This window comes from Prenolepis imparis, unplaced genomic scaffold (assembly GCF_030444845.1).
Source record: "Prenolepis imparis isolate NDT839.2.m4 unplaced genomic scaffold, iyPreImpa1.0 SCAF_8, whole genome shotgun sequence".
NCBI classification, from domain to species: Eukaryota; Metazoa; Arthropoda; class Insecta; order Hymenoptera; family Formicidae; genus Prenolepis; species Prenolepis imparis.
In genome coordinates this window covers 7,264,682-7,288,866 of record NW_028141166.1, presented here as the reverse complement: position 1 = coordinate 7,288,866, position 24,185 = coordinate 7,264,682, and the positions used below count along the sequence as shown (strand labels likewise).

Here is a 24,185-nt window from a genome sequence, read left to right as displayed (position 1 = left end):
AAAAGTATCGAATTCTAATATTTTAAGACGAGCCAAAAATTCATCGATTATACATTTTAATAGTACATTTATTACTGAATCATTTGGTACCAAACAGACACCAGCGTACAAATTTTTTAACTTGATATACATAAAATAAGGATGCGTCGCACAGGGTCCGCGTCAAAAAGTATTAATTTCTATTATTTTAAGACGAGCCAAAAATTCATCGATTATACATTTTAATAGTACATTGATTACAAAATCTTTTGGTACCAAACAGACACCAGCGTACAAATTTTTTAACTTGATATACTTAAAATAATGTTGCGTCGCATAGGGTCAGCGGTAAAAAAGTATTGATTTCTAATATTTTAAGACGAGCCAAAAATTCATCGATTATACATTTTAATATTACATTGATTACAGAATCTTTTGATACCATGCAGACACCAGCGTACAAATTTTTTAATACGATAAACATAAAATAAGGATGCGTCGCACAGGGTCCGCGTCAAAAAAGTATCGATTTCTATTATTTTAAGACGAGCCAAAAATTCATCGATTATACATTTTAATAGTACATTGATTACAAAATCTTTTGGTACCAAACAGACACCAGCGTACAAATTTTTTAACTTGATATACTTAAAATAATGTTGCGTCGCATAGGGTCAGCGGTAAAAAAGTATTGATTTCTAATATTTTAAGACGAGCCAAAAATTCATCGATTATACATTTTAATATTACATTGATTACAGAATCTTTTGATACCATGCAGACACCAGCGTACAAATTTTTTAATACGATAAACATAAAATAAGGATGCGTCGCACAGGGTCCGCGTCAAAAAAGTATCGATTTCTATTATTTTAAGACGAGCCAAAAATTCATCGATTATACATTTTAATAGTACATTTATTACTGAATCATTTGGTACCAAACAGACACCAGCGTACAAATTTTTTAACTTGATAAACATAAAATAAGGATGCGTCGCACAGGGTCCGCGTCAAAAAAGTATCGATTTCTATTATTTTAAGACGAGCCAAAAATTCATCGATTATACATTTTAATGTTACATTGATTACAGAATCTTTTGGTACCAAACAGACACCAGCGTACAAATTTTTTAACTTGATATACATAAAATAATGTTGTGTCGCACAGGGTCCGCGTCAAAAAAGTATCGATTTCTAATATTTTAAGACGAGCCAAAAATTCATCGATTATACATTTTAATAGTACATTGATTACAAAATCTTTTGGTACCAAACAGACACCAGCGTACAAATTTTTTAACTTGATATACATAAAATAATGTTGCGTCGCATAGGGTCAGCGGTAAAAAAGTATCGATTTCTAATATTTTAAGACGAGCCAAAAATTCATCGATTATACATTTTAATATTACATTGATTACAGAATCTTTTGGTACCATGCAGACACCAGCGTACAAATTTTTTAATACGATAAACATAAAATAAGGATGCGTCGCACAGGGTCCGCGTAAAAAAAGTATCGATTTCTATTATTTTAAGACGAGCCAAAAATTCATCGATTATACATTTTAATAGTACATTGATTACAAAATCTTTTGGTACCAAACAGACACCAGCGTACAAATTTTTTAACTTGATATACATAAAATAATTTTGCGTCGCATAGGGTCAGCGGTAAAAAAGTATCGATTTCTAATATTTTAAGACGAGCCAAAAATTCATCGATTATACATTTTAATGTTACATTGATTACAGAATCTTTTGGTACCAAACAGACACCAGCGTACAAATTTTTTAACTTGATATACATAAAATAATGTTGCGTCGCACAGGGTCCGCGTCAAAAAAGTATCGATTTCTAATATTTTAAGACGAGCCAAAAATTCATCGATTATACATTTTAATAGTACATTGATTACAGAATCTTTTGGTACCATGCAGACACCAGCGTACAAATTTTTTAACTTGATATACATAAAATAAGGATGCGTCGCACAGGGTCCGCGTCAAAAAAGTATTAATTTCTAATATTTTAAGACGAGCCAAAAATTCATCGATTATACATTTTAATAGTACATTGATTACAAAATCTTTTGGTACCAAACAGACACCAGCGTACAAATTTTTTAACTTGATATACATAAAATAATGTTGCGTCGCATAGGGTCAGCGGTAAAAAAGTATCGATTTCTAATATTTTGAGACGAGCCAAAAATTCATCGATTATACATTTTAATATTACATTGATTACAGAATCTTTTGGTACCATGCAGACACCAGCGTACAAATTTTTTAATACGATAAACATAAAATAAGGATGCGTCGCACAGGGTCCGCGTCAAAAAAGTATCGATTTCTAATATTTTAAGACGAGCCAAAAATTCATCGATTATACATTTTAATAGTACATTGATTACAAAATCTTTTGGTACCAAACAGACACCAGCGTACAAATTTTTTAACTTGATATACATAAAATAATGTTGCGTCGCATAGGGTCCGCGTCAAAAAAGAATCGATTTCTAATATTTTAAGACGAGCCAAAAATTCATCGATTATACATTTTAATATTACATTGATTACAGAATCTTTTGGTACCATGCAGACACCAGCGTACAAATTTTTTAATACGATAAACATAAAATAAGTATGCGTCGCACAGGGTCCGCGTCAAAAAAGTATCGAATTCTAATATTTTAAGACGAGCCAAAAATTCATCGATTATACATTTTAATAGTACATTTATTACTGAATCATTTGGTACCAAACAGACACCAGCGTACAAATTTTTTAACTTGATATACATAAAATAAGGATGCGTCGCACAGGGTCCGCGTCAAAAAAGTATTAATTTCTATTATTTTAAGACGAGCCAAAAATTCATCTATTATACATTTTAATAGTACATTGATTACAAAATCTTTTGGTACCAAACAGACACCAGCGTACAAATTTTTTAACTTGATATACTTAAAACAATGTTGCGTCGCATAGGGTCAGCGGTAAAAAAGTATTGATTTCTAATATTTTAAGACGAGCCAAAAATTCATCGATTATACATTTTAATATTACATTGATTACAGAATCTTTTGGTACCATGCAGACACCAGCGTACAAATTTTTTAATACGATAAACATAAAATAAGGATGCGTCGCACAGGGTCCGCGTCAAAAAAGTATCGATTTCTATTATTTTAAGACGAGCCAAAAATTCATCGATTATACATTTTAATAGTACATTGATTACAAAATCTTTTGGTACCAAACAGACACCAGCGTACAAATTTTTTAACTTGATATACATAAAATAATTTTGCGTCGCATAGGGTCAGCGGTAAAAAAGTATGGATTTCTAATATTTTAAGACGAGCCAAAAATTCATCGATTATACATTTTAATGTTACATTGATTACAGAATCTTTTGGTACCAAACAGACACCAGCGTACAAATTTTTTAACTTGATATACATAAAATAATGTTGCGTCGCACAGGGTCCGCGTCAAAAAAGTATTAATTTCTAATATTTTAAGACGAGCCAAAAATTCATCGATTATACATTTTAATAGTACATTGATTACAAAATCTTTTGGTACCAAACAGACACCAGCGTACAAATTTTTTAACTTGATATACATAAAATAATGTTGCGTCGCATAGGGTCAGCGGTAAAAAAGTATCGATTTCTAATATTTTAAGACGAGCCAAAAATTCATCGATTATACATTTTAATGTTACATTGATTACAGAATCTTTTGGTACCAAACAGACACCAGCGTACAAATTTTTTAACTTGATATACATAAAATAATGTTGCGTCGCACAGGGTCCGCGTCAAAAAAGTATCGAATTCTAATATTTTAAGACGAGCCAAAAATTCATCGATTATACATTTTAATAGTACATTGATTACAGAATCTTTTGGTACCATGCAGACACCAGCGTACAAATTTTTTAACTTGATATACATAAAATAAGGATGCGTCGCACAGGGTCCGCGTCAAAAAAGTATTAATTTCTAATATTTTAAGACGAGCCAAAAATTCATCGATTATACATTTTAATAGTACATTGATTACAAAATCTTTTGGTACCAAACAGACACCAGCGTACAAATTTTTTAACTTGATATACATAAAATAATGTTGCGTCGCATAGGGTCAGCGGTAAAAAAGTATCGATTTCTAATATTTTGAGACGAGCCAAAAATTCATCGATTATACATTCTAATATTACATTGATTACAGAATCTTTTGGTACCATGCAGACACCAGCGTACAAATTTTTTAACTTGATAAACATAAAATAAGTATGCGTCGCACAGGGTCCGCGTCAAAAAAGTATGGATTTCTAATATTTTGAGACGAGCCAAAAATTCATCGATTATACATTTTAATAGTACATTGATTACAGAATCTTTTTGTACCATGCAGACACCAGCGTACAAATTTTTTAATACGATATACATAAAATAAATATGCGTCGCACAGTGTCCGCGTCTAAAAAGTATGGATTTCTAATATTTTGAGACGAGCCAAAAATTCATCGATTATACATTTTAATAGTACATTGATTACAGAATCTTTTTGTACCATGCAGACACCAGCGTACAAATTTTTTAATACGATAAACATAAAATATGTATGCGTCGCACGCGGTCCGCGTCAAAAAAGAATCGATTTCTAATATTTTAAGACGAGCCAAAAATTCATCGATTATACATTTTAATATTACATTGATTACAGAATCTTTTGGTACCATGCAGACACCAGCGTACAAATTTTTTAATACGATAAACATAAAATAAGTATGCGTCGCACAGGGTCCGCGTCAAAAAAGTATCGAATTCTAATATTTTAAGGCGAGCCAAAAATTCATCGATTATACATTTTAATAGTACATTTATTACTGAATCATTTGGTACCAAACAGACACCAGCGTACAAATTTTTTAACTTGATAAACATAAAATAAGGATGCGTCGCACAGGGTCCGCGTCAAAAAAGTATCGATTTCTATTATTTTAAGACGAGCCAAAAATTCATCGATTATACATTTTAATGTTACATTGATTACAGAATCTTTTGGTACCAAACAGACACCAGCGTACAAATTTTTTAACTTGATATACATAAAATAATGTTGTGTCGCACAGGGTCCGCGTCAAAAAAGTATCGATTTCTAATATTTTAAGACGAGCCAAAAATTCATCGATTATACATTTTAATAGTACATTGATTACAAAATCTTTTGGTACCAAACAGACACCAGCGTACAAATTTTTTAACTTGATATACATAAAATAATGTTGCGTCGCATAGGGTCAGCGGTAAAAAAGTATCGATTTCTAATATTTTGAGACGAGCCAAAAATTCATCGATTATACATTTTAATATTACATTGATAACAGAATCTTTTGGTACCATGCAGACACCAGCGTACAAATTTTTTAATACGATAAACATAAAATAAGTATGCGTCGCACAGGGTCCGCGTCAAAAAAGTATCGATTTCTAATATTTTAAGACGAGCCAAAAATTCATCGATTATACATTTTAATATTACATTGATTACAGAATCTTTTGGTACCATGCAGACACCAGCGTACAAATTTTTTAATACGATAAACATAAAATAAGGATGCGTCGCACAGGGTCCGCGTAAAAAAAGTATCGATTTCTATTATTTTAAGACGAGCCAAAAATTCATCGATTATACATTTTAATAGTACATTGATTACAAAATCTTTTGGTACCAAACAGACACCAGCGTACAAATTTTTTAACTTGATATACATAAAATAATTTTGCGTCGCATAGGGTCAGCGGTAAAAAAGTATCGATTTCTAATATTTTAAGACGAGCCAAAAATTCATCGATTATACATTTTAATGTTACATTGATTACAGAATCTTTTGGTACCAAACAGACACCAGCGTACAAATTTTTTAACTTGATATACATAAAATAATGTTGCGTCGCACAGGGTCCGCGTCAAAAAAGTATCGATTTCTAATATTTTAAGACGAGCCAAAAATTCATCGATTATACATTTTAATAGTACATTGATTACAGAATCTTTTGGTACCATGCAGACACCAGCGTACAAATTTTTTAACTTGATATACATAAAATAAGGATGCGTCGCACAGGGTCCGCGTCAAAAAAGTATTAATTTCTAATATTTTAAGACGAGCCAAAAATTCATCGATTATACATTTTAATAGTACATTGATTACAAAATCTTTTGGTACCAAACAGACACCAGCGTACAAATTTTTTAACTTGATATACATAAAATAATGTTGCGTCGCATAGGGTCAGCGGTAAAAAAGTATCGATTTCTAATATTTTGAGACGAGCCAAAAATTCATCGATTATACATTTTAATATTACATTGATTACAGAATCTTTTGGTACCATGCAGACACCAGCGTACAAATTTTTTAATACGATAAACATAAAATAAGGATGCGTCGCACAGGGTCCGCGTCAAAAAAGTATCGATTTCTAATATTTTAAGACGAGCCAAAAATTCATCGATTATACATTTTAATAGTACATTGATTACAAAATCTTTTGGTACCAAACAGACACCAGCGTACAAATTTTTTAACTTGATATACATAAAATAATGTTGCGTCGCATAGGGTCCGCGTCAAAAAAGAATCGATTTCTAATATTTTAAGACGAGCCAAAAATTCATCGATTATACATTTTAATATTACATTGATTACAGAATCTTTTGGTACCATGCAGACACCAGCGTACAAATTTTTTAATACGATAAACATAAAATAAGTATGCGTCGCACAGGGTCCGCGTCAAAAAAGTATCGAATTCTAATATTTTAAGACGAGCCAAAAATTCATCGATTATACATTTTAATAGTACATTTATTACTGAATCATTTGGTACCAAACAGACACCAGCGTACAAATTTTTTAACTTGATATACATAAAATAAGGATGCGTCGCACAGGGTCCGCGTCAAAAAAGTATTAATTTCTATTATTTTAAGACGAGCCAAAAATTCATCTATTATACATTTTAATAGTACATTGATTACAAAATCTTTTGGTACCAAACAGACACCAGCGTACAAATTTTTTAACTTGATATACTTAAAACAATGTTGCGTCGCATAGGGTCAGCGGTAAAAAAGTATTGATTTCTAATATTTTAAGACGAGCCAAAAATTCATCGATTATACATTTTAATATTACATTGATTACAGAATCTTTTGGTACCATGCAGACACCAGCGTACAAATTTTTTAATACGATAAACATAAAATAAGGATGCGTCGCACAGGGTCCGCGTCAAAAAAGTATCGATTTCTATTATTTTAAGACGAGCCAAAAATTCATCGATTATACATTTTAATAGTACATTGATTACAAAATCTTTTGGTACCAAACAGACACCAGCGTACAAATTTTTTAACTTGATATACATAAAATAATTTTGCGTCGCATAGGGTCAGCGGTAAAAAAGTATGGATTTCTAATATTTTAAGACGAGCCAAAAATTCATCGATTATACATTTTAATGTTACATTGATTACAGAATCTTTTGGTACCAAACAGACACCAGCGTACAAATTTTTTAACTTGATATACATAAAATAATGTTGCGTCGCACAGGGTCCGCGTCAAAAAAGTATTAATTTCTAATATTTTAAGACGAGCCAAAAATTCATCGATTATACATTTTAATAGTACATTGATTACAAAATCTTTTGGTACCAAACAGACACCAGCGTACAAATTTTTTAACTTGATATACATAAAATAATGTTGCGTCGCATAGGGTCAGCGGTAAAAAAGTATCGATTTCTAATATTTTAAGACGAGCCAAAAATTCATCGATTATACATTTTAATGTTACATTGATTACAGAATCTTTTGGTACCAAACAGACACCAGCGTACAAATTTTTTAACTTGATATACATAAAATAATGTTGCGTCGCACAGGGTCCGCGTCAAAAAAGTATCGAATTCTAATATTTTAAGACGAGCCAAAAATTCATCGATTATACATTTTAATAGTACATTGATTACAGAATCTTTTGGTACCATGCAGACACCAGCGTACAAATTTTTTAACTTGATATACATAAAATAAGGATGCGTCGCACAGGGTCCGCGTCAAAAAAGTATTAATTTCTAATATTTTAAGACGAGCCAAAAATTCATCGATTATACATTTTAATAGTACATTGATTACAAAATCTTTTGGTACCAAACAGACACCAGCGTACAAATTTTTTAACTTGATATACATAAAATAATGTTGCGTCGCATAGGGTCAGCGGTAAAAAAGTATCGATTTCTAATATTTTGAGACGAGCCAAAAATTCATCGATTATACATTTTAATATTACATTGATTACAGAATCTTTTGGTACCATGCAGACACCAGCGTACAAATTTTTTAATACGATAAACATAAAATAAGGATGCGTCGCACAGGGTCCGCGTCAAAAAAGTATCGATTTCTAATATTTTAAGACGAGCCAAAAATTCATCGATTATACATTTTAATAGTACATTGATTACAAAATCTTTTGGTACCAAACAGACACCAGCGTACAAATTTTTTAACTTGATATACATAAAATAATGTTGCGTCGCATAGGGTCCGCGTCAAAAAAGAATCGATTTCTAATATTTTAAGACGAGCCAAAAATTCATCGATTATACATTTTAATATTACATTGATTACAGAATCTTTTGGTACCATGCAGACACCAGCGTACAAATTTTTTAATACGATAAACATAAAATAAGTATGCGTCGCACAGGGTCCGCGTCAAAAAAGTATCGAATTCTAATATTTTAAGCCGAGCCAAAAATTCATCGATTATACATTTTAATAGTACATTTATTACTGAATCATTTGGTACCAAACAGACACCAGCGTACAAATTTTTTAACTTGATATACATAAAATAAGGATGCGTCGCACAGGGTCCGCGTCAAAAAAGTATTAATTTCTATTATTTTAAGACGAGCCAAAAATTCATCTATTATACATTTTAATAGTACATTGATTACAAAATCTTTTGGTACCAAACAGACACCAGCGTACAAATTTTTTAACTTGATATACTTAAAACAATGTTGCGTCGCATAGGGTCAGCGGTAAAAAAGTATTGATTTCTAATATTTTAAGACGAGCCAAAAATTCATCGATTATACATTTTAATATTACATTGATTACTTAACTTTAAATGATTATTTAACTTTAAATAAAATATTTAAAGGATTATTAAAATTACAATAATATTCGAACAATTAAAAAATTAATACCTAATAATTATTATAATCTGATATATTCCTTATTCTCTCTTTTCCTTCAATCATTTACCTTTTTTCTTTTATTCTCCATCTCTTCTTTAATTTTAAATAAAACTTTTCGCTTTTTTCTACTTTTCCTTTTTCTTTCTCTCTCCTTTATTCATTTTCACTCTCTTATTTCCTTTTCTTATATTTTAAATAAAACTTTCTTCTCTTTTTCTCCTTTTCTTTTTTCTCTCTTTTATTTCCACTCTTTTTCTCTTTAGTCTCTTTCTTTCTATTCTTCTATATCTACTAATAATATAATTAATAATATAATTTATGTTTTCATTAAGAACTTTATAAATAAAACATTTTAAAAAACTATAATATTCAAATATTTAAAAAATCTAATAAAAATATTATTACCTAATTTTAAATTCATTCTTCTCTTTTTCTTTACCCTTTTTCACTCTTTCTTCCTATATTTTACTTATTCATCCTCTTTTCTAATTTTAAATAAAGCTTTCTACTCTTTTTTCTCTTCTTCCTTTTTTCACTCTTTTTTCTCTCTCTCTCTCTCTCTCTCTCATTCTTTCTATTCTTCTCTATTTATTAATAATATAATTAATAACATAATTAATAATTAATAATTAATAATTAGGTTCTTTTTTAACATTAATAAAATAAAACAAAAACAAATTAATTAAAAAGTTACTAAAATTATAATACTATTGAAACATTTAAACAATTCAATAAAAATTTTATTACTTAATATATTCCTTCTTCTCCCTTTTCCTTTTTCTTCTTTTCTTTTCTTCTTTCTCTTTTGCTTATTCATCCTCTTCTTTAATCTTAAATAAAGCTTTTTTTTCTACTCTCCCTTTATCTTTTTCTCTTTCTCTTCTTCTATTTTTGTCTATTAATAATATAATGCATCTCTCCTTTATATTAACTATAAATAAAATATTTTAAAAAGAATAATATATACTGATAGATCTCGAAACGCATTTTTCGCAAAATATATATTTATTTAATAAAAATTTAAGAAGCAGAATTATTATATTAAAATTTAATTATCAAATTAACGTTTTATTAATACTTTTTGACAGAAATCAGCTTTATTAAAGCGTCAAATTGATAATTAAATTTTAAAATAATATGTTATAAAAATTAAAATTATATAATACATTTTAAATAATATGTTATAATACTTTAAACTCGAATAATATTTTTGACAGATATCAGCTGATTTCTGTCAAAAAGTATCAGTCGCGGATAAAATACAATAACATTATTTAGAACATATCACTATTTTAACATTTTTAGCATATTATTACTTTAAAATTTAATTAGCAAATTAACGCTTCAATAAGCTGGTTTCTATAAAAAGATATTAATAAAGAAAAGAAATATTAAAGGATCGTTGCTCTGGGACTTATAGTTTGCTTAATTTTCCCGATAAACGTTTAAACTTTGAATTCTAAATTTAAGGTCTGTGTAAGTCGTAGAACATTTCTTTGGGTTTGTTTTGGAGGCCTCGAAAAAACCTACAAAATGAGCCCTCAGAAGATGTTCTACGACTTACACAGGCCTTAATTTTTGAATTCAAAGTTTAAACGTTTTTTGCGAAAATTAAGGCCTGTATAAGTCGTAGGACATTTTCTGAGGGCTCATTTTTTCGGTCTTGAAGAGACCTTTAAAACGCGCCCTCAGAAAATGTCTTACGGCTTACACAGGCCTTAATTTTTTAATCTAAAGTTTAAACTTTTTTCAAACGTTTTTTAGCAAATTTTTAATATTTAGTTTTTAGCAAAGTTTTAATATTTTTTGACAGAAATCAGCTGATTAAAGCGTCAATTTTCTAATTAATTTTTAATATAATTTGTTATAAAAGTTAAAATAATAATGTTTTAAATAATATATTGTAATTCTTTTAATTCGATTAATATTTTTGACAGTTATCAGCTGATTTCTGTCAAAAATAATTATTCGATTTTACAGTATTATATAACATATTATTTACAACATTATTATTTTAATTTTTATAACATATGCTTATTTTAAAATTTAATTAGCAAATTAACACTTTAATAAGCTGAATTTTTTAAAAAATATTCGAGTTTAAATAAACTTTATATATTATCTTTTTAAAAATATTCTTTTTAATATAGAATTGAAGAATGGGTAGCGCGCCCTTGTGTTGTTCTAGTGTTGTAAATAATATGTTATAATGTGCCTTATCTGCGATTAATATTTTTTAACAGAAATCAGCTGATATCTGACAATATCAATAACATGTGTTTTTTTAGAAAGGGATACTCGGAACAAATAATCATATTTTTATAAGAATTTTAAGAATAATCGGAATCATTTTTTGTATGAATAGTTTTATAAGTAAAAAAAATTTTAACTTGAAATTTATTTTTAAATGTCTCATAAAAATTTATAATTGTTGAGTTTATTTTCCATTTCTGAAATAATATAGTTAATAATATAATTAAAATTTTTTTTTATATTAAAGTGGTTGAAAGAAAAATTACTTACATAAAGAAAGTGACAAGAAACTATTTAATATCACGGAAAACATTATATTATTGAAATTATTTATTATCAATATCATTGAAAGATACGATGTTTTGAATGAATAAGGTTTGATAGTTCAAAAAATTTAAACTTTAAATTTATTTTTAAATAAAAAGATAAGATTTATTTTTAAATAAAGTTATGATTATTGAGCTTTTTTTATTTTCGAAATAATTGAAATTTCTTTGATATTTGAAAGAAAAATTACTTACATGAAGGAAGTGACAAGAGGAGGAACTATTTATCCAATTTCCTCGATAATATCGCCGAAGACATTATTATTGAAATTTGCAGTTCAAATGCTGCGGTGCCTTGAGATTTGAGGACTGGGTCGTGAGCGAGTGGCACAAGGACGAGGAGGTCCTTAGGAACGGTAGCGTCGTACCTGACAGCTGCTGCAAGACGCCGACGTTACTTTGCGGGAAAAGGGATCATCCCTCCAATATTCAATACACAGTACGTCTGCCGCACGGCTTCACGAGTTTCTCTAGCTTTCCTCGACTGATTATCAGACGCGATATTAGTCCGAATTGAATGCCGCGCGTTCGATATAGTATATTCCCTTTTGGGAGTGGGAATCGTAACTTTAGATATCTAACATTTGTCGTAAAATGACAAGAAGCTAAAAGTCGCATTTACGATTCCCGAATTTGTATTTTTTTTTTTTTTAACTATATAGTTAAATTAATTAGCATAATTTCGCGCTTTGATAGAAATTGAGTCTTTGTCTTAAATTCAAGCAACGAATCGATGAATAAATCTAAATTCTTTGCTCTAGGGCTGCATTTACAAGTTCCTGGAGACGACGAAGGACCACCTGATAATTCTGGGCGCTGTCGGGCTCGGTCTGTCGGTCCTCGAGCTCTTCGGCATCGTTCTCGGCTCTTGCCTCTACATAAAGCTCAGACACGACTTCGATGACTGAGAATTACTTCATTGCCCCGAGGGCAATAATAACGGCCAGTCGTGGTGCAGATACATGCAGAACAACTCGGAGTCCGTTTGATCGTCGGAGTAGGGGTGGGAGGACGCGCGATTACAGCCGCGGGAACGTTCAGATGAAAGGGACCCGTCCTCGGACCTTCATTTGCCACTCCCTCCCCTCCTATGCCGTCAGAAGGGTATCAACAAGTGAAACTCGAGGTAGCGAATAAGAAGCAATGCCGTTTTTCTCGTCTCGTCTCGTCTCGTCTCGTCTCGTCTCGTCTCGTCTCGTCTCGCTTCCTGCGATTGAGCGAATGAACAATTGGAAGAGGAAGTGAAAGTTCAAAGATATACAAAAAAAATACACGAAAATATAAGGTATAAAAATCGATCCAATTTAAGGGATAGAGATACTTTTCTCTCGTCGTCGAAAATATATCTGTCTGTGCATCGAAGTTTAAAAATTCGTGCGCATTGCGCCGAATCGAAATCTAAATTAATCTCTTGAAAGATGAGGCCATTACGAAATACAAGGAAACGGAGAATCCGAAATGCGTATCGCGTAGACGACTTTTAAAAGTTCAATCGATTTTACTCTTCGTCTTCCTGTGTATTTTGTAATGGTATCTACTTTATTGTACGATTTCGGAATTTCTATCAGCCCAGGAGAGAACAATATCGATATAAATTTTAAAGTTAGTTGTGACTTTTCGGTGTTTTCTAAAGCGGCGTTTCGTACGCAAGAAATTACACCAAGACGTAAACAATTTTGATAAATGAGCAATGTGCGCGTACAGATGGCATGTGCGCACGCTGGACCAGTAAAATTTTCTCGATTAAAAATTGTTGATCGATACGGAGCCAATCGAGACTGCGTAATTCACGACTGGCTCGAAACTGTAGTTCATGCTGTCAACGGGATGTTTGAGAGTATATTTTTTCCCGAATATAAAAACACACGAACTTGGATCCTTTTTTTTACAACGCAACTGTCAGTCGTGACGTTAAACTTGCAATTTCTTAGAAGAAAAAAAAAAAATAAATTCGAACGTAATAATATAATATTTTTCGTGAAAGCGCCGATTTCACTCGATACTGCCATTGCGAATTTACACAATATTTAATTGCGATCTACCAAATACCGATTAGAGCGCATCGCGATAGAAGCCGTGACGAAGAAGAAATTCTCTCGCGCGAACAATAAGATCTGATTCGGTCGAGTAATGTCAATTTTCTTGCGATCGGATCGCGCGTCATCGAGTTCAAGAGTTACACCTTTTTGCTTTCGTCTATCTCGCGCATCGATGAATAAATAATCGGGTAATCATCCGTCGTAAACTCGATGATGGATCGCGATCCCGTATCTCCGACAGCGAAGACAAGTCTAAAAAATCGATTTAGACATCGGATAGAACTGTAAACAGTGCCTTGATGATATTATTAAGCTCAGAGATATTTTAGAATACGCGTATAAAAAGAAAAAGAAAATAACGTCGTGGCGGTGTAAATTGTTAAAAAAAAAAAAAAAAAAAAAATGGAGAAAATGTGAAGAAAGACTTTAGGAGTCATGTAATAAATTTCACACACGAACGGCATGTATATATTTATCCGTTGCTTCGCAAATGAGTACAAGCCTTTGCACATTATTTATAATAAACGCTTTCTTTCTCGTACAACGGAAACGCGCCGCTCGAATCCGCAATCGCAGGCTACGAAAACTTTCCAAAAATCTATGCATTCTTCGACGATTGTCGTCTCTCTTTTTGTCTCTATCGTGTCCCGTTACAAATTTTGATATAAAAATTATTTGGTAATCTGTCGTCGACAATTAAACATCCTTGCGATTGCGGATTCCACCGAGGTCGCGCGCTCGAGAAAGTCCAGACATATTTTACTACTGTACCATTACGTCATATGTTATTTTAATCTTAATATATATATTATTGTCCTCTTTGCTATTATGTATACATATGTATTATCGATTAGCGTCTAGAAGAACTTTATACATATTGTACATATCAAACGCTATTCTGTTACGGAATAAATGTTTAAATCGTACTTGTGCCCTCTTCTCCAGGATTTTGTATCGTACGATGATCTTCCGCATCCTGGATCGACTCTATAAGTACTACGTATATTCAGGAAAATAATTATTTCTTTAAGATATATATTTCGATATTTTACGATAATCAGTCTATACAATCGCGCGAAAGAACTTTGTACACGTTTGAGACACTCGTTTTTCGAACGTCATCTAGGAAATTCCGCGTTGCTCGCATATTGCTCCATCGATTCGAGATGCACCAATAGCATGTCATCTCGCGTTCCAAGAGCAATGAACAGCCAAGCGAAAACCGCGAGAAGATCCTTCGACATCGTTATCTTCTGCCAGCCTTCTAATTTTTCGAGTAAAATTTCTCGCGATGTGTTCTGGAAGATTATTATTATACATATATATAGATATACAAAATTTTTTTATGCGTAATTCCTAGTTAATTAAATCGCGATATGCTTACGTTTGGCCACGTGGTTTCGTTCATATCGTGATAATGTATTAGAGCTAACTGATCGTCGATCTTCAACGACGCTTGATGAAGGCTAAATACTATTAGATAAAGCGGAACAGCGATCGCGGTTTTCGCATGATCCATATAAATCTCACGCAAATGATCCATATCAAGTCGCGCCACATCGAATCTGAAATCGGAAATATTTCCTAAAATAAAATTTTGCGATACTTAGAATTTTTTTTCTTTTTTTAGCATCGAGCATATATACTTGTCGAAGATGGAGATGACACAGAGAGCGATCAAGAAGGAAAATATATTTGTATAGACTTCGGAAAAAATCGAATAACTCGAGATGAATTCCATCGAAGCGTTGAAGAAGATGTAAATCTGCGAATCGACAAAGGAGCACGGATGATATTCGAAGCGAACATAAATATCGGATCAGAAAATACTATGGCATTAAAACGAAAAGTACCTCACCATAATGAAATGCAAGAGCGCCATTCCGCCCAGAAGACCCTGATAAACGAGTCCCGTGCATCTCCAAAATTTCTGGGCCGTGATTGCCACTTTTATGAGCGTGTGCATTCGAATCTCTGCGGAATCCCGATCCTCTCTACCCTCTGTTGCACGTGTCGTATCATTTCTCAAGGCACGTCTCGATCCGGCAATTTTCACGGCGCTAAAGCCACTCCTGCCTTGAATATAAATTGTGTCCGTAGTCAATTCCGGAAGCGGCACAGGTTCCTCGTACTTTGTGCGTGCATTTTCCTGGGCTTTCTTCAAGATTTCCGTGATAGGCACTTCGTGATCGTTCGCTTGCGTAGAAAATAAATTATTAATCTTAGATCTCACTGTTTCAGAATTGCAAAAATATTAAGATATAATATTTCATTCGGCGCAAGATTTTAACAGCCTTTAAAAAAAAACATTAAATATTTATTCCCCTATCACACCGTATCGGATCTCTTCAAAATTTATGTAAACTCTCGACAGAAGATGCTGCAATCTTGTCAACTTTTTTGAGCCAATCTATAATTTTTGTTTTCGCAAGATATAAGATATATTTACCTCGGGAAACGATACTTCTTCTTTTTCGCGATTTATCGGTGAAACTATCCTCTCCACTGTAATGCTTTATAGAAGATCCGATGTCGGTCCGATCGTGATCGCGATCTGTCGTGCGAGGCCGATCTCTAAGCTTTCGTCTCTCGATCCGTTTACTGCGTTTCCTCCTTCCCTCAAGAGATCTCGATGTAATTCTTTCCTCGCTTTCGCGAATGTCAGAGTAACGCGCTTTTCCATGGACATGTACTTCAGCTCTATGAGACTTATCATTGCTCTTAAGATCCGGAGACTCGGAAACGGTTTCCGTATCTTCGATGTTGTCTTGTTTCTCGAAAAAACTCTGAGATGTTGAATGGAGAATTCAATGGCAATGCATTTTTTTTTTTAATTTGTGAAATTATCTAGCATCTTTCAACTTGGCGCCTTTCAAGCAAAATGCCAACTAGAGATTCACCAAAAATTGAGTCGATACAATGCTATGTATTTCGACAGTAAAAAAATGCCAATGTAAATCCGAAATTAATCATTTATTAATATGTAATTAAATTATTATAATTGATATAATTTATAATTATGTTTAAAAACTAAATTAATTCTAAATTTTAGTATTAGACAAGATTTGAAATGTATTAGACAAGAAATTTTAGCTTCGTAAATAATACAAACTTTGATTTCCCGCTTGTAGGGTTGGCCGGAATCTTCCGAGCTGGTCAATCGTTTTTGCGATGATATGTTACCGCGTTTTACGTAGCTGTCGTTTTCCACAGCGTGAACGGAAGCATCGTCCTCGCTGTCATTTTGCTCGAGCGGTTCATCGATCGTCGTAGATCTTCGTTCACGGGAAGCTCGATTTCCGCGTGTCATTTTAGATCCCCATGCATCACTCGTTCAGCTGTCTTTCTACCGATTCGCGATCGTATCGTAATCAATTTCACATGCAAGTCCTTCGAATTTTCCTCGGAAAAGCATTTGCGCGATACTTATTATGTACGATTGTATGGGCGAGTTTTTTAATTCATCAATTGATCAGTCGATGAATTAAAAAACTCGTCCTATTAAGAACCTTTCAAACATGTTTAAAACAACTTTGTAGCTAATTGCTGCGACTGTCTTGGAGCCATCCAGGGTTCTGTCACGAGGCGTCCGTAGTAACGCTTTGTTGTGTTTACGAAGCTCTGTGGAGACCAGCTCGAGAAATCAATGCAGCGAAATTATCAATGAAAAATTATTGAAATTTTACTTTACATTATTTATTCATTAATTTGAATATTGAAATAAAAAAAATCCGTAAAATTTCATTATGATTTCTTTTACTATTTAAAAACTCTTCTCTTTTTGTAAAAAATCTTTTGTATCTCCATGAAAAGATATATGAACATCAGAGGAAATTTGTACTTAAATTTTTAAAGCATGGGACATATATTACAATATTTATAAGAAATCTGTTGATTTATTGTACTGAATGGTGTGTAATAATCTTTGCAGCACAGCTGTACACAACTTATAAAACATTTACAAAAAGTAATTTTTCTCTGGTACTAAAGGAGATAGCTTCTATCCTAAAGTAGAATCATTTGTTTAAATAATTTTCATATTAAAACTATGTCTTAGACTGAAAGATGTTATAAATAATAATTTACATCTACAGGAGGAGAGGGAGAAAGAGAAGAGAAAGTTTATAATTTAGATTTAAATTGAACCATTCTATGCCATAAGGACTCTTTATAGAATTTCTAAATCACAATGTCGTATTTCTGGATGATTTTTCTGAAAATACAAAAAATAACAATTTTAGATTATTATAAATAATAGCATACAGATTATATACACATACATATGTATATACATACCTTTAACTTTAATTCTATTCTATCAATTTCTCCACCAAGCATATCTACAATATTTTCACCATGTTTCAATAAAAACGCTTCTAACTCGTCGATATTTTGCATACTTTTCACTTCCTAAAATAAGAGATTCGATATTCAGTGATATAATATTATACCAGTAAAAATGAAAATAAAATCATGTCTATACCTCCAGCATTGTAACAAGATCATGCTTGTCTAAATAAGACCTTGTGAGTTCTCGTCCATCAAAATCTAATTCAGCTTTGTATCGCACCAAATGATTACCCATGTCGATGCCTTTCACGTCGTGAATCGCACGTACCTAAAAAAATTTAGCATAAAAATACATACAAATCAATATATCTAAAAAATCGACTATATCGCTGATAATTTTGTAGATAATATTTTAAGAGTAACGTTACCATTATATCCGCTTCTAATTCGGCATTAATTTTATCCAAATTTTCCTGTGATATACTTCTTCCTATTAGCGCAGCAACGTTTGAATAAATTATAAAGGACGCCACTCCACCGAGCAAACCGCCAACCAGAAGCGAACCAAAGGCATCGAACATTGGATTTTCCAGATACGAAGTCAAACCCATACATCCCGCTGCGACAATAACTCCAATTACCTAAGTGTGACATCAGGATTAGAAATCTCTCCAAGAATATATAAAATATATTTAAAATATATATAAAATATATTTAAAAAATTAAAAAATATTTTATGATTTAATGGGACTCTCGAGTTTGTTAAATATTTTTTTCAACAATCGTTTCTCTTATTAATTAAAATTTTATCTTTAAAATTATTAGCAAGATACTTTATGTTAATATTAATTGAGAATAAAAATTTATGTTCGAGTTGGGAGAAAATAAAACCGAAATAATGCTTACAGCTGCAAAATCTTCCATGAGCACGACATTCATGGACGGATCCTGCCCTTCTAATACGAATTGTTTAAAGCTTTCTTTCCTCTCCTCTGCGCCCTTCTTGATAGACTGCAATGCTATCATTAAAGTCGCTCCTTCCGACAACAAGGATCCACCTAGGACGAAGTATGCCCAAAAGAGAGATTCCAACGGCGCGGGAAACAGAAGACCATGAATTCCATGATAGATGGAAAGACCCGTGCCAACGCAAAAGATTCCCACGCCTGATATCAATGAGGAAACATACTTCATATTTGTATAACCATATGGATGATCAGGATCAGGATTCTGCAAAATTTATTAGGATGATACAGATTAGTAAAACTACTCTCAAGAGATCTCCTAAAAGTACTTAAAATATATATATATATATATAATTCGATTTACCTGCACCGATTTATGAATACCATAGGCTAGAATTAGTTGATTGCAAGTATCCGCTGCAGAGTGTACGCACTCAGAAAACATACTATGCGAGCCAGTATATAACCAAGCAATTAATTTGCACAAGAAATTACTAGCGTTTCTGAAAAAAAGAAAGATTAATTGAGAAAAATCTTACAATTGTATGATAAGCGTAAATTTAGCTGAATCATGAGCATCAATTCAACACATACATGGCTATTGCAGTCAATACTACTTTGCCAGATCTTCCAAAAAGGCCTTCCTTCTGAATTATCTCTGTTTTGTTACCAATTTCCCGTCTGTAATCCCTCAATCTCCGTTTGACCGTAAAAACATCTGCGATGAAAAGCTTAGGTTTCAATCTTTGTATCAATTATTATTATTCTATCATGCAAATGTGTCTATTATACTATCAGGACATATGTAAACGGTTCTGTAAGATAGATAAACAACTTCTAAACAAATATTCTTTGTCTTGAGGAGACAAGAAAAAAGCTGTTTTGTAGAAGTAATAACTTTATACAATTAAAAAAATTTTTAAAGTTTTTATACAAAATTATGTATAAAAAAATATATATATTTATTTACTTTGCTGGTAAATCTTTCGCTGAACTTCTTTCTTCAAAAGTTCTTTCAACAAAGCCTCTCGGGATCCCCAAACTTCCAAAGCTCTATAAATAAATAAAACTTTAATGTTAAATTGCATTTATGCAATTAATACATGTATACAAGAATTGAAGAATTTATCAAGTACTATGAAAAAAATTCTCTTACTTAGCCTCAACATCTTTCCTCCAGTAAACTGTAATAGGTGGTTCAAGCTCATATGGGGAACGTCTCTTTGTTTTTGGTAAACTTTCCAAATCAGAAGGCTTTAATAAAAAATCTGACATAGCTCTCACAGGTGTAATAAAATTACGTTCCAAAGAAGATGTTGATTTATCGACTTTCATTCTTTTTTTCGCTACAAATGTCAGAAATTAGTTTCATTAATATATATATAATAAATATATAATAAATCAATATATTAAATACATCATACCTTTCTTCGACATAACATCCTCCTTTAATGATTCTTTAGATTCTACAGACTGTTTTTCAGCAAATTTTGTCACTTCTCTCTCCTTTTCCTTATCATCGCTAGAATCAATTGGTTGTATGTCCAATACTCTCTCTTTTAATTGACCCAGTTTATCTTCATTTAATTCTATTATTTTCTGCTGAACATCTTCACCCAATCTCTTCTCAGACTCATCCTTCTTAGTCTTTCCATTATCAGATAAAAACCTTGCTATATCAATCCATCTGCCGTTCTCGTGCCTGCCTATCTTTTTGTTAGCAAAGACTTTTTGAGAACATGAAAGCATATGTACTTTGCATTGCGCACCATACTTGGGCACTATTAAAATACTGGCGTGTCTTTTACTTAATCCAATCTGGAATATACATAACTGATCGGCATGGTATCCGCATGTTATGTTTCGAATAAAATTCAGATAATTATAGGATCGGTACATCTTTCTTTCTTCTCCTCCTTCTTCATACGAAACGTACTGTTCTAGAGATATGCATCGCTTAATCTACAAAAGAATAAATTTGGTTAAACAATATTATTCTTAAAAAAAATAATAATTTTTAATTATAGACAAAATATTATTTTCAAAAAATGTACAATTGTAATGTGAGATAGAAATTGAATATATTTATGATAACATACCCTACAAAATTACACATTTTTCTCCTTCTATCAAATTTATTCACAGTAAATACGTCATATATTGAACAGCTACAATACTGCTTAATCAGGGTCTAATAATAAACTAATGAAAAAAACAGCGAGCAGGTATAACAGTCTTAAATCTAATAATGACAGAATTTCGAACTGTCAATAATCATATTCGCCGCATAAATGTAAAAAAAATTAAGACATAACGTCATCAATGTCAAACTCGTTGTGAATAACTGATGACTGTGATATTCAGATTCCAGATTTGCGATAAAATACTTGGAATCATCTCGATTTTTATCGCCATCTGCTTTAGTAGAACTACATAGTCAAACGTCAGATCTCTGTCAATAAAGTCGATCATTTGACATTTGGATCCTGAAGCATCGCATCTAGATATTCACGTTTCGTGACCGTTTTAATTCCGTGCTGACGTCGAACACATATGTTTTTGCGATGTATACATGGCGTTTGTCACGGCGAGGTGCAAATCGAAGATAAGAACTTTACATTAAACATTAAATCATGGATGGTGGTCCAACGAAGAATGCAGACTCGCAGTTTATATCCTTCCACGATTTCCCATCGATGAGCCATGCCGGCAATCCTGACGGACAGCTGAACACTGGCACTTCCGTTGCTCATCAGCCTTTCCATAATTTGTCAAATGATTCCACGGGTATCGGCATCGTCGAAGATCTACAAGGAATGCCCAATAAAACTGAAGGTTCGTAATTATGTTTCTAAAAAAATGTCTATTCTATTTTTTATGGATAAATAAAAAGTATTCTTTTAATTTATATGAAGTTTAGATTCAACAAAACCTACTGTTTTCAGGTACTGCTCAGCATAACTTTTGGACGATCGAATATTATCAAAAGTTCTTCAACATCAATACAAACGACGTCTTGGAAAGGCTTAAGCGATCCATGGTACCACACGGCAGCGACAATTATCTTCTAACGCACATAAGACCAAATCCAGACCTGTACGGACCCTTCTGGATATGTGTGACTTTGGTGTTCTCCATTGCAATCAGCGGGAATATGGCAAACTATTTACAGACTGCCAATTCTGCCAAGTATCATTGGAAGTATGATTTTCATGTCGTTTCATACGCAGCCACTTGTATATTTCTATACGCATGGCTTCTACCATTAGCCCTATGGGGTGCATTAAAATGGACTTACAGTTCAAGAAATACTGAAGAAGAGCTAATTGAGGTTCGTTATACAATATTCCTCTTTGCTTATCTCTTGATATTTTTTTTATATTATTATTTGATCTTTGTTTTTCAGTCTTACGCTGCTCCAGGACTTTTAGAACTTTTATGTTTATATGGATACTCCTTAAGCATTTATGTCCCGGTAGCTTTTCTATGGACAATTCAAATTGGTTGGTTGCAATGGAGTCTAGCCATACTAGCAACATTTTTATCTGGAGGAGTTTTGCTACGATCGTTGTTGCCAGTGATTGCAGGTAAAAGATATACTATCATTAAAATACATAGATACTAAAAAAAAAATGAATAAGCCAAATAAGTTAATATAAATATGAAATAGAAAAAGATGTTAGGTGAAATGAATAGATATAATAATTAATTTTACAGGCAAACATAGAATCATATATATTGCTGTAATTTTGGGTATGCATTTACTGCTGGCAGCAGGGTTTATGTTGTATTTCTTTCACGTGCCGTCTAAAAGCACTGTGCCAGCCATGGCTGAATTAGTAGCTTCCTCAACGCAAACCAATGTGCTGCATAAAGTAACACAAAATAACAGTTACGTAGGCTCTACATCTTCCTAAAATATCATCTAGACGTAGATCTGACGACACAGTGATTTTTGAAACTGTTTAGGAAGTTTGTCTATATTTTTTCGCGCACGTGTATATCGGATTCATTTTAAAAAATATATATATATATACCACCGATTTTTTTCTATATACCAATCGATGAATAAATACCGGACATGACGTTAATCAGCATATCGATCTTCGTTTGTACGAAAGTAATATTTATACTGTCATTGAAATCGTATAATTCACAAGTTAAGAATAAAAAATACTTCGATTCCAAGTACACATGTTTATAAAAATGAGAGACAATCCATTTATATAATCCTGCTTCGGTTAAATAGTATCCTTCGACGCTTTTGGGGGTTTGTGTCATAGATAAGAAAACCGGCGAAGTGTCTGGTTGATTTATTTCACAGCCCTACTGCAATATAGGGGCGCGTTACATCAACGCAACACACATATCATTTACAATCATATGAAATAATCTCCACGACGTTGTACATAATTAATGCGTGTGTGACCGCGCGGTATTAGTATATATACTTATATAATACAATAGATTATATATATATTACATTATATTAATCGCACATAATTTTTTTTTTATTAGTATATCTTGCTCATTTTACCATTTACCAATGTGACAAAAGGCAACATTTATTTTGTAATTGTTATCGTTAATGTTATTATCTCGTCGGTGTGTTTAATACCACATATACCATGACAAGTATATAGTAATTCGCTCGCTATTGCGAGATGAAAATCACGTAGTCGCAGACAATAAATGATGTCGTTTAGAATCCCGATAAATATATACGCGTTTTTGCTTGAATCGACGACAATTTTTCCCAATCGGGCATAGAAAAAAAAGGTTCACCCCCAGAAGCTACAGTCAATAAACTTGCTCTCTAATACATAATGCATCGTAAATAATACTCGCGGACAAAAAATCCGAATTTTCCGAAAAATAATTCTTTTGACAGAAAATCGTGTTTTTTTTTTTCTTCGGAATACAACATTTTATCTGTATCGAGGGATCGTCTCTCGTGAAATTCATTTACAAGCCTTGTCGATGTGAGCGTCATATGTATTTATGTGTATGTATAAAATACGAGAATTC

General features: G+C 32.2%; 4 protein-coding genes across 6 annotated transcripts in view; 2 read left to right on the top strand and 2 right to left on the bottom strand.

Annotated features, from left to right (window-relative positions):
- Positions 1 to 14,314, top strand: part of LOC145939962 (CD151 antigen) — a 141,604-nt gene extending 127,290 nt beyond the window's left edge. For all 3 annotated transcript variants that reach the window (XM_083044641.1, XM_083044639.1, XM_083044640.1), the window contains 2 exons: positions 12,141 to 12,302; positions 12,625 to 14,314. In XM_083044641.1, the coding sequence (XP_082900767.1) occupies positions 12,141 to 12,302; positions 12,625 to 12,771 (309 nt within the window). In that variant the 3' untranslated portion in view covers positions 12,772 to 14,314. The remainder of the gene's footprint in view (positions 1 to 12,140; positions 12,303 to 12,624) is intronic.
- A 70-nt stretch (positions 14,315 to 14,384) lies between these two features.
- Positions 14,385 to 17,642, bottom strand: LOC145939956 (uncharacterized). Its single transcript, XM_083044632.1, has 7 exons — positions 17,412 to 17,642; positions 17,015 to 17,248; positions 16,352 to 16,688; positions 15,761 to 16,098; positions 15,549 to 15,667; positions 15,287 to 15,467; positions 14,385 to 15,200 (listed from the first exon to the last, which is right to left on the bottom strand). Exons 2-7 carry the CDS (start codon positions 17,210 to 17,212, stop codon positions 15,021 to 15,023), a joined length of 1,353 nt encoding a protein of 450 aa, XP_082900758.1. The 5' UTR covers positions 17,213 to 17,248; positions 17,412 to 17,642; the 3' UTR covers positions 14,385 to 15,020.
- A 234-nt stretch (positions 17,643 to 17,876) lies between these two features.
- Znt49b (solute carrier family 30 member 9) lies at positions 17,877 to 21,521 on the bottom strand. Its single transcript, XM_083044631.1, has 11 exons — positions 21,257 to 21,521; positions 20,582 to 21,119; positions 20,314 to 20,503; positions 20,128 to 20,210; positions 19,752 to 19,875; positions 19,522 to 19,660; positions 19,099 to 19,422; positions 18,621 to 18,833; positions 18,386 to 18,520; positions 18,199 to 18,312; positions 17,877 to 18,115 (listed from the first exon to the last, which is right to left on the bottom strand). Exons 2-11 carry the CDS (start codon positions 21,054 to 21,056, stop codon positions 18,071 to 18,073), a joined length of 1,842 nt encoding a protein of 613 aa, XP_082900757.1. The 5' UTR covers positions 21,057 to 21,119; positions 21,257 to 21,521; the 3' UTR covers positions 17,877 to 18,070.
- A 158-nt stretch (positions 21,522 to 21,679) lies between these two features.
- LOC145939961 (protein YIPF1) lies at positions 21,680 to 23,348 on the top strand. The gene is made up of 4 exons (XM_083044638.1): positions 21,680 to 21,992; positions 22,103 to 22,488; positions 22,564 to 22,744; positions 22,875 to 23,348. Exons 1-4 carry the CDS (start codon positions 21,791 to 21,793, stop codon positions 23,072 to 23,074), a joined length of 969 nt encoding a protein of 322 aa, XP_082900764.1. The 5' UTR covers positions 21,680 to 21,790; the 3' UTR covers positions 23,075 to 23,348.
- Positions 23,349 to 24,185: the final 837 nt, after the last annotated feature.

Bases quoted from the DNA above. Each gene is read 5' to 3' on its own strand.
- LOC145939956 (XM_083044632.1), bottom strand. From the start codon at position 17,212: ATGACACGCGGAAATCGAGCTTCCCGTGAACGAAGATCTACGACGATC. The intron at 16,689-17,014 runs GTTTGTATTATT...TCAACATCTCAG, and splicing joins CCTACAAGCGGGAAATCAAA to AGTTTTTTCGAGAAACAAGA. The intron at 15,668-15,760 runs GTGAGGTACTTT...GTCGATTCGCAG, and splicing joins CGCTCTTGCATTTCATTATG to ATTTACATCTTCTTCAACGC.
- Znt49b (XM_083044631.1), bottom strand. From the start codon at position 21,056: ATGTACCGATCCTATAATTATCTGAATTTTATTCGAAACATAACATGC. The intron at 19,423-19,521 runs GTAAATCGAATT...TAAATTTTGCAG, and splicing joins GTATTCATAAATCGGTGCAG to AATCCTGATCCTGATCATCC. The intron at 18,313-18,385 runs GTATAGACATGA...CTCTTATTTTAG, and splicing joins ATCTTGTTACAATGCTGGAG to GAAGTGAAAAGTATGCAAAA.
- LOC145939961 (XM_083044638.1), top strand. From the start codon at position 21,791: ATGGATGGTGGTCCAACGAAGAATGCAGACTCGCAGTTTATATCCTTC. The intron at 21,993-22,102 runs GTTCGTAATTAT...TACTGTTTTCAG, and splicing joins AATGCCCAATAAAACTGAAG to GTACTGCTCAGCATAACTTT. The intron at 22,745-22,874 runs GTAAAAGATATA...TTAATTTTACAG, and splicing joins GTTGTTGCCAGTGATTGCAG to GCAAACATAGAATCATATAT.